Source organism: Sceloporus occidentalis, unplaced genomic scaffold, assembly GCF_023333645.1.
Source record: "Sceloporus occidentalis isolate IW3139 unplaced genomic scaffold, rSceOcc1.0.p SCAF_1, whole genome shotgun sequence".
Classification (NCBI taxonomy): Eukaryota; Metazoa; Chordata; class Lepidosauria; order Squamata; family Phrynosomatidae; genus Sceloporus; species Sceloporus occidentalis.
Genome location: NW_028316981.1, coordinates 36,278,766 through 36,296,968, shown reverse-complemented (window position 1 = coordinate 36,296,968; position 18,203 = coordinate 36,278,766). Strand labels below are relative to the sequence as shown.

The 18,203-nt window shown below is 39.4% G+C and overlaps 1 protein-coding gene across 2 annotated transcripts in view; it reads left to right on the top strand.

Annotated features, from left to right (window-relative positions):
• The first annotated feature begins 1,254 nt into the window (after window positions 1-1,254).
• The window catches only part of LMOD3 (leiomodin 3), a 44,110-nt gene continuing 27,161 nt past the window's right edge, over window positions 1,255-18,203 (top strand). The window contains exons 1-2 of one of the 2 annotated variants that reach the window (XM_089519377.1): window positions 1,258-1,346; window positions 13,308-13,416. Coding sequence is in view for 1 of the 2 variants with exons in the window: in XM_089519366.1 (XP_089375492.1) it covers window positions 1,310-1,346 (37 nt within the window). In the remaining variant the exon portion in view is untranslated. Of the gene's footprint in view, window positions 1,347-13,307; window positions 13,417-18,203 lie in introns of both variants that reach the window. The other variant, XM_089519366.1, reaches the window with a different exon arrangement.

The following is an 18,203-nucleotide window of genomic DNA, read 5'->3' as shown; positions in this document are numbered from 1 at the left end:
TGCCCATGGCCATCCACAGGGTTTCCGTGGCTTTTTGATTATTTCAACCCTGGTCTGAATCCTGGTCCACCATTCAATTCAATACACTACTCTGATTCTCAGATATCAAATATGGGCATAAGACTGAGCCCTAAGGGGTTTCACAGATCAAGGAGTTCAATAGGCATCCCCCATGACCATTTTTGGGGTTCACTCCTTCAGGAATGAACAGCCACACTATGAAACAATACTTCCAAGTCTCATCCCAGCAGGGTGAGCTAGGTGGATACTATATTTGATTGTATCAAAAGTACTGTGAGATCCAGGAGAACCAAAAGTGACAGACCCATCCTGGTCCAGTTTCCTGCAAAGATCTCCACCAAGGAGACTGAAAGTGTTTCTGTATCATAACCAGCCCTGAAACCAGACTGAATGGATCTAGATAATCTGTGGATCAAGACAATGATGGTATTACCATATTATCACAAGAAGGCCAGGTTACTTCTGAGAGTAATCTAAGATTACCATGGCTAAAAGGAACTACAGTGAAATTTATGTGGTCTAAAACCCAGTGCAAATTTGTTTATACATTTCCCCTCTGCCAAGTCTTTGTTATAGTTGGTGCAGGGAAGACAATGTATAAAAGAACTTTTGAGTGTCGTTTCTCAAAGCAGAGAGTTGAGCATCTAGAATGCAGAAATCTACTGCGTTTGGGGAGGGTCACTGGGATCTTCTCCAAGCTTTCTTATGACTACTCTGGTAACCAAGGCAGATGTTGTTATCACAAAGCTATAATTTGACCCTTTATAATCCTGATATTATATTACAGAGTATTGAGGGGCATAATACAGTGCTAGTCTGTTCTTCAACATTAGGTTCCCCCTTCCAATCCCTGCCATCACACATTAGTTACAAAGTAGTTTACAAATGAGGCAAGGTTTAAGTTTCATGGGTACATTCCCTCCAATTGGCTCCTGTGAAGTGTTCTGGCACTACTGGAGGATATACACACAGAGAGCAATAAATGAGATGGGTTCGGGGAGAGGGGTAATCAGCAAAAATGAATGACTAGTGGAGCAGAATTTGCTCTGAAGCATTTGGAGTCAGCACTTGTCCCATCAGTTATCTTAAAAATAGAACCCATTCAACATTTAAGGCACTTCAGGCATGTTTTGATGACCCCACTACCTAGGATTCAAATGATGATACATGAGGAGGCCATGGTGAATGTATTTGTAATTGCTTCTTCTTTTATCGGCCACTGCTTTTCATTTGTAGCTGGAACAAACAACTGAAGATGATGTTCAGAATTTGAGCAAATGGTGTTTTGATGCAAAATGGAAGGCATGTGTCTGCACACACTCTAGGTAAGTTCTTACATTTGTTTTTGTTGTTCATTGTCCTCAAGTCAACCTCAACTCATGCTGACCCTGTGGATGAGATATCTCCAAGCCCTCTTATCCTCCAATGCTCTTCTTAGGTCCTTACATTAGAAACTTTAAACTCATGCTGTGCTTTAATTTTTCCCACATCATATGATCTCTTACAAACATCCAAGCTTAGTTACTTTCATCTATATTGTATTAATTAGATGTGAGACCAGCATTTTATCCTTTAGGTACTGACACAGAAGTAAATTTTATTTATTTCAGCAGCACCTACTTAGAAATTAATGGACAGCATTATATGCAGCATGACTGACTCTCTCTCTATCTCTCTTTATCTCCCTTCATTCATTTATCTACCTATCACTACAGTGCTGCAAATTAGAGCTGTAGGCTTATAATCTTCCACTCACCTTCCTTTTGTAATTTTAGTCTTCCAACTATAATATTTATTGAGAAAATCCAAAAATACGTTTGCTTGTGTGGTTGTGTTTGCTTGTGTGGTTTCTGATATTAATACATTGATATGTTCTGATATTTATGATATGTTCTGAGCCATGAAACCAAAAGAAGGAAATAGATTGGATAAAGTGCCTAACTCATAATTTTTTTCCTATGAATAATATTTAAGATCTTAAGCCTTGATGCTAGACTGTTGCAAATGTTTTCATATTAGGAAAACTTGAGCTTTTGTGTGTTTCTGCTGAAACTGCTGTTAGATTTGGCTCTGCATTTAGATCATTTCTTCAGATTTCTTAATGTAATGTATCAACAGTGCTTTAGCTCACTGGGGATTTTGTGTATATATAAATCAGCAGAGGTCACTCATTAAGAAAAAAAAGCAATTAGGCCAGTCAGTCACTTTTCAGGGAAAGAAAGGTATGGAGTTAAACTCACCACCACACTTGTCCTGCAAAACAGGTTATCAGCATTGCTGTGATTTTCTGGTTTGGCTAAATCCTGCTTTCTGTAGCCATTTGTGCATATGGGATGTGAGAAGCAGCAATCACTGGGGCAAAAGTCCACCTCCTGAGCAGGTGTAACTATTGAGCAAGAAGGATATTCCTCTGGTTTTCAGGCACTCACTGTCTGCAGCAGAAAACATAGACAAGAACAGGTGTGAAGGTCATACATTTGCTCCTTTGTGTGTATACATATATGTATATGTGTATGCATATGTATATATATCAGAGCTTGGACGTAATGTATTAAAAATATATATTAAAAATAGTGTGGGGCAGCACCTGTAATGTGTTATGGAGGAATGTAACAAGAGGATAACAGTGTTCCTTTTCCAAAAGAAAAAGAAAATAGGAACAACTGGTAATAATGTGTTTTTTTTTCCACTTAAGTAATGCTTGCTAAATTTTCAAGGCTAAAAACTGATTTGGAGTGCAATTTGGGGGGGGGGGGTTCTTTTTCAAATTTTAAGCTATGCTGTTACATTTTAAAGATGGATTTCTTTTCTAAAAAGGGAATTAAAAGGTAACAGAAAAGCAACATATAATGTAATAAATTAAAATGGGCCCTTGGCATTTGCTGAAGTTTGTTTCCAGGACGCCCCTTGGATACCAAAATCCATGGATCTTCAAGTCTAATTAAATACAATGAATAGTAAAATTGTGTCCCTTATTTAAAATGGCAAAATCAATGTTTATCAGGGTTTTGGAATTTTTAAATAATATTTTCAAGCCATGGATGCTTGATTCTGTGGATAAAGAATCTGTAAATACAGAGAGCCAATTGTATTTTAAAGGGGGAGAAGGATAAAATAGATTGGAGGGAGACGTTTTAATAAGCTGCATAAGAAATAACTCTTTAAGAATAAAATTAAATGCACACGCACACATGTACAGAACATATGTCATATACTAATGATATATCCTTTGGGCATAATGACAGATAATTTCCCAGCAATAAGAAATTTAATCAAGATTTATATATCTGAATGCATGAATGTATAAAAATTGGATTACTTCAATAAGAATCTAGATTTAGAATAGCTGAAAAAAGGGAAAAAATCAAAATCTGCAATTCTAGGTTAAGTAAAAGTTGGAATTTCAACCAAGTAAAGGTCAACATATTCACTTATAACAAGAACAAAATTTTATCTACTTCTAGCATTAGTATAGCATGCCACTATTTCACATTGTATCATTGTACTTTACATAAATTAGGAATGGAAACAAATTCTCACTCAGTATCATATTACAGAAGAATGCTGGAAAGAAGAAAAAGTATAATAGAAAGAATGTTCTGTTATGAGTTTTGTTGTCTTGTGTGCCTTCAAGTTGTTTCCAACTTCTGGCAACCCTACCTCATACTATCATAGGATTTTCATGGCACAATTTATTCAGAAGTGGCCTTCTTATCAGGCTGAGAAAGTGTGACTTGACTAAGGTCAGCCATTGGTTTTGCATGGCCAAGTGGGGATTTCAACCCTACTCCCTTGGAGTCCTGGTCCAATGCTCACACCGCACTGGGATTTAGCATATTTCATATTTTACAGTGTCTTTTCTAAGGAAACAAAATTAGTTTATGATCCTTCTGGAACTTCTTATGATAGACCTGAACATAAACCTGTAAGATTGCTCATATGGTCTTAACTGCTGTATTAAGCAAGCATAGTACTATATAAAGAAAGCAAAACTCCTCACCCTCAATGCGCAATGCACAGTTTAAGCCTGACATTCTTCAAAGAATACAGTGCTGTCAGTCACAGATAATGTGAAAATGCCTAATTAAAGCTGCTGCTCCTTAGCACCGACAACATATCCTATCCTTGACTACCACTCTACAGAAGCCCAAACAAGAGGCTTGACCTTAAGGTAAGAGATCAGAAGGGCTCATGGCCTCAAGATGGAATGATTGTAGATCAGGGAAATATAAGAGGACAGCTAAGCACTTTATTTACAGACAAGAAATCAACAGGAGATTTGCAGGCGGTGAATGGATAGCTTCAGTGACCCAAATGGCATGGTTTGAGAGAATAAGATGCCAGCTAGAGACCACAGTTGATTTATTCGAGAACATCAGGATCCATTTATGGACTGTATTATGGATGACCCATGGTGGTGCTTAGAACAGTAAGACAAGAGAGATTGATGTTGTGCTTACAGGTGCATAATATAAAATGCTGTTTGGTTCCAAGGTTCCAAAAAGTAGACAGATGGCAATATTTATTTCCAGCTAATAGCCTACCCTCCAACTGTCCTGCTTTTTGCAAAAATAATTATTCTTATTAACCTTTTCAGCTGCTTTTAAAATGCCCCATTTTCTCTTTCCTCCTCCTGCTTTCCCCCTTTGTCCTCATCTTATTTCCATTGCTGCAAACTGAGTTCAAAGTACAAAAGTAGTTTGTACTTAATAAATTCAGTGGGGAGAGAGGGCAGAAGGCAGTGGAATTTCACCCTTCCCAGTAGGCTCTGGAAAAATCAAACTGTTCATCCTCTCTTGGGAGTTTATCACATGAAGGAGATTGGGAGTTTGTCCCGTGAATATCCTGGAAAAATAACGTAATTACGTGAAACAATTTTACATGACATCACACAAAACCTGCCATTAAAGTAGTCACAAAGAAACATTAATGCACATCTTTTTACTTTCGGGATTGCAATGACAATGCATTTCCGATATCACTTTATTTGCACAATTGCGTGTGATAATTATTCATGCAATTACTCACCATTCATTTGTGGGATGCTTTAAATGCGCTTTAATCTCTCTTTAATAACGAAATTAGCCCCAATGTGATAAAGCTGTTTGTTGTTCTTCCTCATTAATGATCATTTTGACCCCACTCTGATGTTGTTTGGTCACATATGTCCTGGTTTTCATATGCGAAATGCTGGAAGGTATTCAGTAGCACACCCTAAATTAATATATGAAAGATGAAAAGGGAAAATATATAAATATATTCCTATTTCAGACAAAGTTAAGTATATCTAAATCCAATTCATTGTAATGGGGAGGAGCTAATCACAAGCCTAACGCTCTTCAACTTCAATCAATCAATCATGTATTTATTTATTTACTTACTTAAGGTCCTGCCTTTCTGTCAAATACCCAATCAGGGAGCCAATCATCTTTAGCAATGTCTAACTTTGCTTGGATTATGCTGTCATCAATTTTTATAAGACAAAGTCTCACAAAATGTTGAAATAGGAATACTTATTTATTTATGTGATCTATTTCTGTATTGCCTTTTGAAGTAAAACCTGGCCAAGCTGGTTCACAAAAAGTAAAGTGTGAGAACAATAAAATATAAACTCAGCTAAAACAATATAAAACATTTAATACAGCTGCAATAATGGATAAAATATTAGCGTGGTTAGCTTGCTTTAAACAATACCCCTCCTACTTTTCTCTACTTTTTATTAGCCAGAGCCCAGTGTATAAATATGAGTTCATGTTCATGCTGAATGTATGTTAATTGGGCAAAAGGAAGAGATTTACTTATTCATCCATCCCTCTCATTTTGTCATGTGCTCCAGAGTGGGCTGTGCAAGCTGGCTGTTCTTCAGTAATTGGTTTGCACAGCTGATTTTGAAAGGGTACAGTAGATAGGAACATGGATTAACCACCAATGAAAGATCAAGAATAAGTAGAAATAGATGCCCTCCCCAAAAAGTTGTCATGCTAAGCAATATCCATCTTGCCCCCCTAAATCAACTGGAGTAAATTGTGTGTTGGTGCCATCCTCATTAATGAACCCATAGAGTTACTTTCTAAATAAAGAGGCACTGGAACTCAAAGCTATGTCCACTATCTTGGAAACGCTGCTTCTTCGTCTCTCATGTGATCTAGGCTCAGGTGGTTTCTAGGCTTGACTACCACAATGTGTCACATGTGGGGTTGCCCCTGGATATGTTTCAGAAATGTTAGCTGGACCCACTTCACACTACACAATTACAGCACTATAATTCCACTTTAACTGACATGGCTATATCCTAAATGCTTGAGACCAGGTGTGTTTTAAAATTTGGAATTTTTTGGATTTTTGAATATTTGCATAAACATGATGAGATATCTTGGAAATGGGACCCAAGTCTAAAGATGAAATTTGTTTATAGTTTTCTGTGGGGTTTTTTGGGTCATGTGACCACATTCTGGAAGAATTTATCCCTGGCGCGCGCACACACACTCTCTCTCTCTCTCTCACACACACACACTCCACACACTTCCATGCCACCAACCTCTGAAGATCCCAGCCACAGGAAAAATGTCAGGGATAAATTCTTCCAGAAGGCAGTCACATTGCCCAAAAAAAACAACAGCAGGAATGGGAGAGACCACTTGCAACTACAAACAGTAAAATTTAGTTTATGTATTGCTGGAAGCTATGCTAAAGATGGTGGGAAAAAGAACATTAAATGCCAGTGTCCTGGGATGCATCTACACAGGCCAAATAAAACGGTCTTACCACGTTTTCACAGCAAGCTGTCCAAACGATGTATGGGACAACTGAATTATTTAACAGCTTTAACCCAGAGGGAGAAAAGTGGCAATTTATCCCAGTTTTGAGCAGAAAATCCAGATATTTGTGCATGTGTGTCGACTGAGCTCCATAGTGATGTCAGTATGAGGCTGGGGGAATAATTCAGAAATATGTACTTTTGCATGCAAGGGGAGAGGGGAGGAAAAAAAAGGGCTGTATGGCCATGGGCCACACATACTGCAGTTTATTACACCAGAGTGATTTAGTTTGAAAGAGTGAATTCAAAACTCTATGGAAAATTCTCCCAAACTTGCTTCAGTGTATGTAGACAAACAGCCATGGTTGCTGTGGATCAGGCTGGCCTGAAGGTATGCTAGATTTTCCTGGCAATATACCCATAGCCACCCAAACAATGAAGTGATGAGGGATCTGGATACTGCACATGAGGATGAGATATTCAGTGCAGGTTTACATAAAGCACAGCCTCACAGGGCATAAAAAACACAGTTAAGAAAGAACCCAATTCAGCCACAACTGTAACAATGCTACTACTGCAAAGGCCTCTAAGACTGTGTTCCAATTGTGGAACCACTTGCAGTGTCCTACCAGTTAATCTATTGCATGACAGGATCAGAATGAAAACAATTTTGCCAAGTGTTGATAATGTATGACATAACAATTGTGAGACCACTGGGAAAGTGCCAGCTCCCTATAAGAAAGCAGTGGTTATAAGGAAAGCATCAGAAAATTGAGAATCTGCTTAGATCTTCAACCACAAAATAGGGCACTGAAAAGAAGCCACTGCCCACTGCCAACAATTTAGGGTGTCTTACCAACTTGTATTGGGCAAAGGTGTTTGCAGTTTGTGCTGCTGCTGATGGATTTGGCTATATGCAAGAGCCATCCAGCTACTTGATTCCCTTTAGCACATTGTTTGGTACATTCTCTGACTTTCTTAATTAATTGTTCTGAATCTTTGCTGTTTTCTGCTAGTAAAACAGTGCCATCTGCATATCTTAAATTAAATGTTCCTTCCTCCAGTTATCATGTCTCCTTCCTTTGAGTTTAATCCCATTTTATGTGTGATATGTTCAGTGTACAAGTGAAACAGGGTGATAAAATACACCCTTGCCTGACCCCCTTACCAACAGGAAATAATTCCATTCCTGTATACTGTCCTAACAGATTCTGTTAGGTTGATTCTGTTCTAACAGTTTGATTCTCTGCTAATAGTAACCACTTGTCCTGATGCATCAGGACAATCAAATGTTGTGGCATACTGATCTTTAAGTGCAATCCAGAGTTTTTTATGATCTACATAATCAAATACTTTGCTATAATCGATAAAACACAGTGATTTTCTCCTGGAATTCATTAGTGTGCTCCATTATCCAATGTATGTTTGCAATATAATCCCTAGCACCTCTTCCTTTCCTGAACCCAGCTTGGACATCTGGCATTTCTCACTCGATATATGATAAAAGTCTTTATTATAGGATTTCGAGCATCTTTGTTATATGGAAAATTAATGCAATGGTCCAGTGGTTACTGCAATCCCTGTAATCCTTTCTTTGGCTTCTATATTGGCCATTAGGTGATGTCCATGTATACAATCATCTCTTTGGTTGCTTGAAGAATGTATTTGTGATGAACAGACTGCTGGCCTCAAAAATCTGAGCAAACTATTGGCCTCAGTTGCTCTCCTGCTTCATTTCTTGACCTAGGTCAAATTTTTCTACAATCTTTGATTCTGCTCTGTTTCCTACTTTTGCATCCCAATTGCCTATGAGTAACAAAAAGTCCTATTTTGGTGTGTGATTAATCTACATCTGGATTCCAGCACAGAATCTTTCAATTTCTTCTTTTTCTGCCTCTTTAGTTAGAACATAAACCTAGATTCTGGTTATATTTATGGGTTTTCCCTGAAAACATACCATATATACTTGACTATACATCAAGAAATTTATGCCCCCAAATTGACCCTAAAACCCTGGGCTGACTTATATACGGGTCAATTGTTAAGGAAAAGCAACATGGGACATACAGTGAATGAAATAAAACATGTATGTGAGAGTCAGGGTGACTCAGCAGAAGCAATTAGAAGTCACACAGGTGTAAAAGGTAATGGAATTAACAAGTCCTAAATGGCAAGGACAGAAATGCAAAGTGGATAATTGAGAACACCTGAGAATTGTTAAGTGGTCAAGGCTGAGATGATGAAATCATTAATTGTGGGTTGAACCAAGAGAACCAATGAGAGTGGATGTACACGCCCACTGGGTGGAAACAGACAACAGTGGGTGGTATTATCTAATGACTATAATAATGGCTATGAATCCTAATGTATTTCGTGGGTAGTAGTGAGGAGTTGTGTTGGATAGTTTTGGAGCTGTATATAGTAGAATAAAGTAGATCTTTTATATAAGACTACTGAGTTGTCTGGTGTCTTGGGTGAAGATACAAGAGCCAGCTGGATCCTGAAGAAGTGTGAAGACTTCTGTGGAAGCAAGAGTGAGAAGGCTTGGAGAGTTTGTTAGGGTCTTCAGCCTATTCTCTGTAACTCTGCTGCTTTAGAGCAAAGCTTTAACCACTGGCCAAAACTGGTCAGCGCCGGTGCGTAACAAGGTGGTGAGTTCGAGCCAGAGGTGAAGAGCTACAACTCCCATCATCCCTGACATCAATAACTAGTACTGCTTAGAAAGGTCCTAAAATCAGGAATCCTGATGCCTCACTCTTGGTGCCTCAAGACACGTGTTTCTCTCTCTCTGTAAGAGGTTCCCAGTCCACTTTTCAAGCCTTTTCTTCCCATGGAAGAAACTCCCCATTTAACACCACTTGCTTCCCTCCCCAGTCTGATTTGCAAGCCTCCTCTTCCCATGAAAGAAACACCTCATTTAACACCACTTGCTTCCCTTCTCAATCCGATGTTAAAACCTCTCCTCCAACACCTGGGAATCAGGTGGTCAGGAGAGGTCTAGAAAAGGAGAAGGAGCGATGGAAGTGGTATTTTCTCCTTTGCATCCTTCATTATAGCCCCCTAAGTTTTACCCACAATTTATCCATGGGTCATATCAAAATCCATGATTTTTACCCTGAAACCTTCCCATGACTTATACATGAGGTTGACTTGTACACAAATATATAAAGTATTTGATATTATTTGGTCAGACTTTGCATTATACAGTGGACAGCGACTGAGATGCCAGCTGAGGAGTATGGGCAGGTGGTGGTGGGGGGATTGCAGAAACAAATTCAGGACCAGGACCAAGATAACTTTGACAAATTGACTGTTGCCAATGGATCCCACATAGAGGAGGAAGATGCCAGGAACCCCATGAAGGAAGAGACTCATTTAAGTAGTCCAGCCCACAAAACAATAGTGCTGAAAAGACAGAAGAAAGCACAGCACTCAGAACAAGAAAATAAACTGTGTGAGAAGCATTCTTGGGTGAAAGAACCCTGAAAGAGCCCGAAAACAGATCATTGGCGGCCTATGTGCTAGTAAGCTCTACCTTCCAAAATACACAATTTTTGTTTAGAAACCACTGAAAGGAAAGATGTGACAGTATGTATAAGCTTCAGAAGTTAAATCAGCAGGAGATGTGGGGTAGGGAGGAGAATCAGGAAGAGTAGAAGAGGAGCCACACACAATATGTAAATAGGATAGTCGAGGAGAGGACAGTAGGCCCAAGAACTGCTAGGGAGAAATTTATTCTCAATAAAGTACACTATATTGAAATGAGGGTTGTGCATCAACTATACAAGCAGAATCATATGAAACAAGCAGATTAAAGGACAGACATGTTCTCTGGAGCCAACATGCTTGTGAAATGTTCTTTCCAGGACCATTGTCTGGTGTCTACAGGATAGCCCTGAGCCCAGTGGCAAAGCACATGCTTTGAGCACACAAGGTTCCTCCTTAAATCTTTGACAGTTCAAATAACCCTGATATTAGATGACAAGATTCTGGGGAGCTGCCACTAAGCTGATGCCTTAGCTGGCATCTAACTTGCAGGATGTGGTCATTCAGTGCAAATTACAATAGAAGAGGAAAGGGGTAGAGGGCCTAAATACACTAAAGCCACCAAATCCTGTCTGATCTTGGAAGATAAGCATGGTCAGCTCTGGTTAGTACTTGGATGGGAGACAGCCAATACATACAGTGGGTTATATTTCAGAGGAAGAAATTGGCAAAATCGCTTCTCAGTATTCTTTGCCTAAGAAAATCCTATAAAATTCATGGTGTTTCCATAAATCAACAGGCAACTTGAAGGCATACACAGCAGGGGGGTTATAATGAAATGGATTAGGGCAGTGATTCCCAACCTTCCTAATGCTGCGACCCTTTAATACAGTTCCTCATGTTGTGGTGACCCAAACGCATGAAATTATTTTCATTGCTACTTCATAACTGTAATTAAATAGGTGTTTTCCAATGGCCTTAGGTGACCCCCATGCATTTGACCCCCAAAGGGGTCCCGACACACATTAATGTAATGTAATGTAATGAAATGTAATCCTTTCCCTAATTGAAGTTATTGAAGTCCTGAAAAAAATCCCTCTTCTGAAGCAAGTGTTTCATTTGGGGGAGAAATTTCCCATAGGCAGTGGCATCACTAGGGAAGTGCAGGAGGTGCAGACGAAACAAGGTGAAATGCTAAGGAAGGTGACACCACTTTTCTCAGACATCTGCATTTTGGCTGAAATGGGCTGTGACATTCGCCTGTATCACTTTAAGATGTTGAAGGGATAGTGTGTTGGGTGAGGCTCAGTGGGAAGAGAAAAGAAAGGCCCCAGTTTTTTAAAAAAAATAAAAATTCAAATTTTAATTTTAATTTTTTTAAAAAATTAAAATTTTAAATTTTTATTTCAAAGCATCACATTTTACCAAATTTTCGCTTTAACCACATGAAACTACATATATGTAAACACATGTATTCTGTGTGTATGATGTCATAATTTAAAAGTATACATTTAATTTTGCTAGTTGTTTATGTCACAACTATTACCATTGCATTCAGTGATATATGGGAATTATGATTTATAAGTAAATTAATACAAAAAACATTACAAAGGATTCTGTATAGTGTGGTATGGAAGGCGGTCAGTAGGGGAATGACACCATCAGTTACTGCATGAGGTGACACCAACCCTAGTGACGCTACTGCCCACAGGCACTTACTGTTTGGTCCTATTAATTATCCCTTCCCCAGCGGTGGCATTCGATACAGGCGAATGCCACAGCCCATTTCAGCCATTTCAAGAAAACATTATCACATCAGATTAACAAGTTTCATATTACAGAAATGTCTAATGTTTAAGAATCTTTAAAAGATTTAAAGTTGTATTTTTTTACCGTTACAATACTAGATTACAGGTACAAATAATCTAGTTATACAGCAACTCCACATATTTCTACTTGCATGTTTGTTAGTTTCGTTCGGTATCAGAAAAAGACAATTTTTGATATAAGCCTTTTCTCTATAACCACTGTATTAGAACAAATTTCATTTACTCCCACATGGCAATGGGACATTTTCTTTAAGGTGATAGGCAGCACATGCAGAACCTTATCGCCCACATTATTTTCCCCATTATGGGAATGGAAAGGGGACTCTTGGGGCTGCGCGCGACTGGGAAAAAACGGATTTTATTGCACAGCAAATTATCCTCAAAATGGCCCTGTTCCATCCCCGCTCCCCATTAAGTGCTGAGGGGTGCCATTTTGCTTGGTCGGAAGACTTCCAACTGCAACATTTAACACTCCTCAGCACTGAATGGGGATGGTTTGGCATCAGGGAACAGAACGGGGCCATTTTGGGGATGATTTGCCGTGCAATAAAATCCATTTTTTCCCAGTCACACACAGCCCCGAGAGTCCCCTTCCTGTTCCCATAACACAGAAAATAATGTGTGTGATAAGCTTTGTAGTCCCTTCAATTCAGGAAACAGAGGTCAGACCACAAACCTTATGTTCAATCACTGGCTGTTCCAGAAACAGTTGGGAAAGACTCATGTCTGAAAACTTAGAGAGTTAGTGCTTGTCAGTCAATGAGATGGACCCAGTCTGTCTTAGGAGTTTATCACACAAGCCTAGTAAAATGCAATTACAGTAGGAATCTAGCACCTTTGGCAGGTATGGCATCATGTTTCTCCTCTTACTGCCTAACATTTCAATTGGTGGTGCACATCTTTTAATTGATCAGGGAAATTGTCAATGGAAAGGTGTTTTCCACCAGTGATTAGCATGCAAAGCAATAACAGGAGAAACATAAAGTCGTGTGATAAGTACTTGCTGTACATGCTATTTTCTTATTGTAATTGTGCTTTACTAGCCTCAAGTAATAAACTCCATAGTATGAGAAAGAGTCCTGTGTTTCTACAGTAGTTCTGCTCACTCTGAATTAGGAGGTAGCACTACACTTCCTTAGTGTTCCACTGGAAGTGTTTGTCCATTTCTCAAAAACTGTGGGATATTGGCTAATCTCTTTTTCATTTATTTTTAGTCTAGAGAAGCAGAAAGGAAGAAGAAAAGAGCATATCAGTCTGATTTTTGCGCTGGCACAGGAAGTAATAGAATAACAATCTGCTGTCTGCCACAGTTTGAACTGAAAGGTAAATCAGGCCCAGAAATAACAAGTGATGCCTGCCAGTATCTGCTAAACTGTAACAGAGCGCACTGCTGTCGGCATGCAGGCTTTGATCCACCACATGCAGGCAGAATCCACTACAGGCTAAGCATGGTAGCAACTATAAAACTGTGATAATTACCTGTGTGGAACTGAAAGCAGACACTTTTCATACCTCAGTGACCTACCTCCGATCACAACTTGCCACATTTTCCTTGCTCTGTATCTTATTTACATATCTGAAAGACACTGATAAGATGTCATTAGACGTGTCTTGTCTGATCACCTCTTAACATTCCAGTTAAATATTCTTCCCCCCACAACAAACAAGAACTGCCTTAGCAACCATCTGGACCAACTTAGCTGCTTGGTTCTCCCAGAAGGAAAACCTACCCAATTTTTTTTTTCCAGATCATAACTATGTAACTGAAGCAGCCCCTGATTCCACAGAAAGGTCAAGGTCTTTAGCACAGACCAGGAGAAATGCTGGACTGCAGCAGCAGCACAAAAATGCACATACAATTATTATACTATTATTATGGAGAGAATCACTGAAACAGAGAAGTGCTTAACTGTGGAACAGAAACATGTACAGCCAAAACACAACAGCCCCTTTAAAAATCTTATATATCACTTAACATAACGAAACGTCTAGGTTGTTTACATAAAAATGCTATTGTTGTTGTGTGCCTTGAAGTTGTTTCCAAGTTATGGTGACTCTAAGGCCAACCTATCATGGGGTTTTCTTGGCAAAATTTGTTCAAAGGAGGTTTGCCATTGCCTTCCTTGAGGATGAGAGAGTATGACTTGCCCAAGATCACCCACTGGGTTTCATGGACAAATGGAAAATTGAACTGTCTCCAGAGTCATAGTTCAACATTCAAACCGCTATGCCACCTAGGCTTTTACACAAAATATTATATTATAGTATAATCTACTATGAAATTACATTTTAAAAATCTGAGTCACAATTAAAATGCATTTTAAATTTTTTAAATAAAATACAGCAAAATTCTCCCGCCCTAACAGGAAAAGTTGCTTTAGAAGGGATGAAGAAATAGTGGCGGCAGGGAGATGTGGGGATACGTATCCTGACAATCTTGGGTACATTTATTTCACAAAGGTCAGTTATTCATTCCAGTATATTAAAAACCTACTTACAATGATAAAAACTCATATTAAGTTAGTGGGTAGGGAGAGAGAGAAAGAGGGAGGGAGGGACTAGCCTAATGGAATGAGCAGTCAACATGTCATAGTTTTTCATAAAAAGAGTAATAGTTAATTCACGTTACTTGTTAACACTTTTGAGTATGTAAGGTGGCTGTGTACCAGTGTTGCCAATTTCTGGGGAATTCCCCGGAATCCAGGGAATTTAATTAATTTCTTTCTGGGGATTTTGACTGAATAATAATAATAATAATAATAATAATAATAAATATTGGGTAATTCCAGGGATTTTGGATTTTGGTAAAACATTCTGGGGAATATCTTCAAGGCTCGTTGGCAGCACTGCTGTGTACATATATGTTCTGCCCCCCCCCCCCTTCTCTTTTTTTTACTGGAAAGCAAGGCTCCTCCTGCACTCTTCCTAGCAGCACAAGATCTTCTGTTTATATGGAGTTTATCAGACAAGGGAAATTGGAAGTATAATCCAATTGCAATCCGAACGCAATCATGGGGTTTCACGTTATTGCGTGATAGACTACAACAAGCTATTTTCGGGCAATGGGAAGTCAGTTCGCAAGCAATTCAAATTCACGTAAATTCACTGAACTAGCGAATTCATGTGAATGCATCCTGGTCCCACTTTCTTTTCATTCGAAATTAAGAGAAATTCCTCCCATGTGATAAACTCTTCTGACAATTTCACTACATTTGAGTAAGTAGGGAATGCCATCCCCCCCTCCCCATGTCCTGTAGTTCCTACAATGTCCTGTTGCTCTGTAAGCAACATACTCTAGGCCCTTCAGGAAATGTAGAAGCAGCTAGAGATGACAGCTTTATGTTCCTCATACTGGACCTATCCTGTTAGATTCCTGATTGTCTCAGAAGTGTAAGGGTCATGTGGTTACTTTTGCCCTTTAACAGTTCTAGATCAGAGATGAGAATCATGCAGCCATACAGATGTTGCTAGACTGCAACTTTTAGCATTGCTCACCATTGCGTAGGCTGGCAAGGGATTTGCATGCTACCAACATCTGGAGGGTCACATAATTTCTACTCCTGTTCAAGATGTAAGATTCCTCACAGTGCAAGTAGCAGCTTCAGAAGTGGGATAGCTTTCAATTAGATCACAGAAGGAAAGAAACATTTAAATAACACTTCATCATGGTTCTGCTCTTGCTTGTGGGGGCCAAGACTGCTATTTACTTTTTTAAAACACATTGCTTGCAATTATATAAACATGTCTAGTTTGACCACTACTACATGAGGTGGCAGGCAGAAGAAATCTCAGCCATGTTGATTTCTTCCCCCCAATGACTTTATAAGCATCATTCGGTCTATATATCTCACCTGAAATCCTTGTCTTCATAGGCCAGCCACTACTTTTCTTCTGCAAATTAGGGCTGGTAGGAAAAGTACTGTTCCCTTCTTCCTAACTTTTTTTCCCCTGACTTAGGATCTAGATCCAGTTTCTCCCTTCTATCATAGATTAGGAAACATTATTAACATAATGTTAATTGTGCACAGGAGAACCAGTAGATTGTCATTTGAAGACTGGAAATTTAGGCAGAAGATATAGTCCTGTCCATTTTTCATCACTGTCAATAGACAATTGCATTGTTCTCATGACAAATTATTTTCTAAGAGCTATGCAGCAACCAAACAAAACTGTTCCCACTCACTTAAACTGTGCCTAGGTTCAACATTTGTATCTGATTTCAGACCTGGCACATATTTTTAAAAATAGTTGGATAAAAAATAGCCTTGTATAAACCCACAGTGCCTTTTCCCCATCACTACTATGCTATTTTAGGCTGCATCAATAGAAGTATAGTGTCTAGATCAAGAGAAGTAATAGTGCCACTGTATTCTGCTTTGGTCAGGCCCCACCTAGAATATTGTGTCCAGTTCTGGGCGCCACAATTCAGAAAGGACATTGAGAAACTGGAGTGTGTCCAAAGGAGGGCGGCAAAAATGGTGAAGGGTCTGGAAACCATGCCCTATGAGGAACGACTTAGGGAGCTGGGGATGTTTAGCCTGGAGAAAAGAAGGTTAAGAGGTGATATGATAGCCCTGTTTAAATATTTGAAAGGATGTCATATTGAGGAGGGAGCAAGCTTGTTTTCTGCTGCTCCAGAGAACAGGACCCGGAACAATGGATGCAAGCTACAGGAAAAGAGATTTGACCTGAACATTAGGAGGAACTTCCTGACAGTAAGGGCTGTTCGACAGTGGAATGCACTTCCTCGGAAGGTGATAGAGTCTCCTTCCTTGGAGGTCTTTAAACAGAGGCTGGATGGCCATCTGTCAGGGATGCTTTGATTTGGATTTCCTGCATGGCAGGGCGTTGGATTGGATGGCCCTAGTGGTCTCTTCCAACTCTACGATTCTATGATTCTATGATTCTATGATTCTACTAGGAAGGGAGCTCTTTTCAATATGTGTACATTGGAATAGGTAGAGAGGGGGAGCAATATCAAGTCTAGTGATCCTGTCCTTGATTTCCACATGTTGATTAACTGTGCTTATGTAGTCAATCAATGTGTGGACAACGACATGAGGGCTGAGGACAGCTGGTGTGAGTTGCTTCTCTCAGCCACTTGTTGGCATGACATAGTTTCAAATGTTTGAAAATCCTTCAGTCTTCACATGTCGTCAGGAGCTAACAGAAACCATTCCAAATCAGAGAGTTCTGATAACAGATTGAGTTGCTTCTTAGCACCTCTTTTCTTGAAATTAAGCACTGTATTGTCATCTCAGAGAGCCAGTGTGGAGACCAGAGCCTCTGGCGACCAGGGTTCAAATCCCTACTTGGCCATGGAAATTCACTGAGTGACTTTAGACAAATCACACTCTCTCAGCCTCAGAAGAAGGCAATGGCAACCCCCCTTTGAAAAAATCCAGCTAGAGAGCTCCAGTGTGTTAACAGACCACAAACCCCAGGATTTCATAGACTGGAACCATAGCAGTTAAAGTGGAATCGTAGTGCTATAACTGTGAAGTGTGAAAAGCCTCCCTGTCTCTCTTACATCAAGGTCCAACCAGCCAGTCAGCCAGCCAGCCATACTTAATTTATTACCATTCTTTCTCCTAGGCTGGGACTCAAGACAGTTTACAAAAAGACAGAATACAATAAACACAAATAAAAACATACAAAAACCAAGATTAAAACAGTATTAAATATCAACAAAATTAAAATGAATTAAAGTCTTATTTTAAAAGATATTCAAAACAGTATAGCATCATAAAAGTCATTTTTGTTAAAATCAGTTTCTAGAAGCTAATGTACTGGAATGAATAACTTGTCACTGAAGGGAAAATAAGAGTAGCCATCCTAATCTTCCTAGAAAGGGAGTTCCAAAGTGTGGGAGCAGCCACAGAGAATACCTTCTCCTGTGTTCCCACCAGCTGTGCCTGTGAAGGCAGTAGGATAAAAAGAAGTGCCTCCCATGAAGATCTTAGAGCTCAGGCAATCTGATATGGGGAGATATAGGGACTGAACAGACCACCCCTAAGGGGCAGCCTGCAGTTGCCTCTTTCATTGCCAGATCAGGTCCGTGGCAACTGCACACCGCAGGGCCAACCTGGCCTTTCTGTGGTGCAAAATGG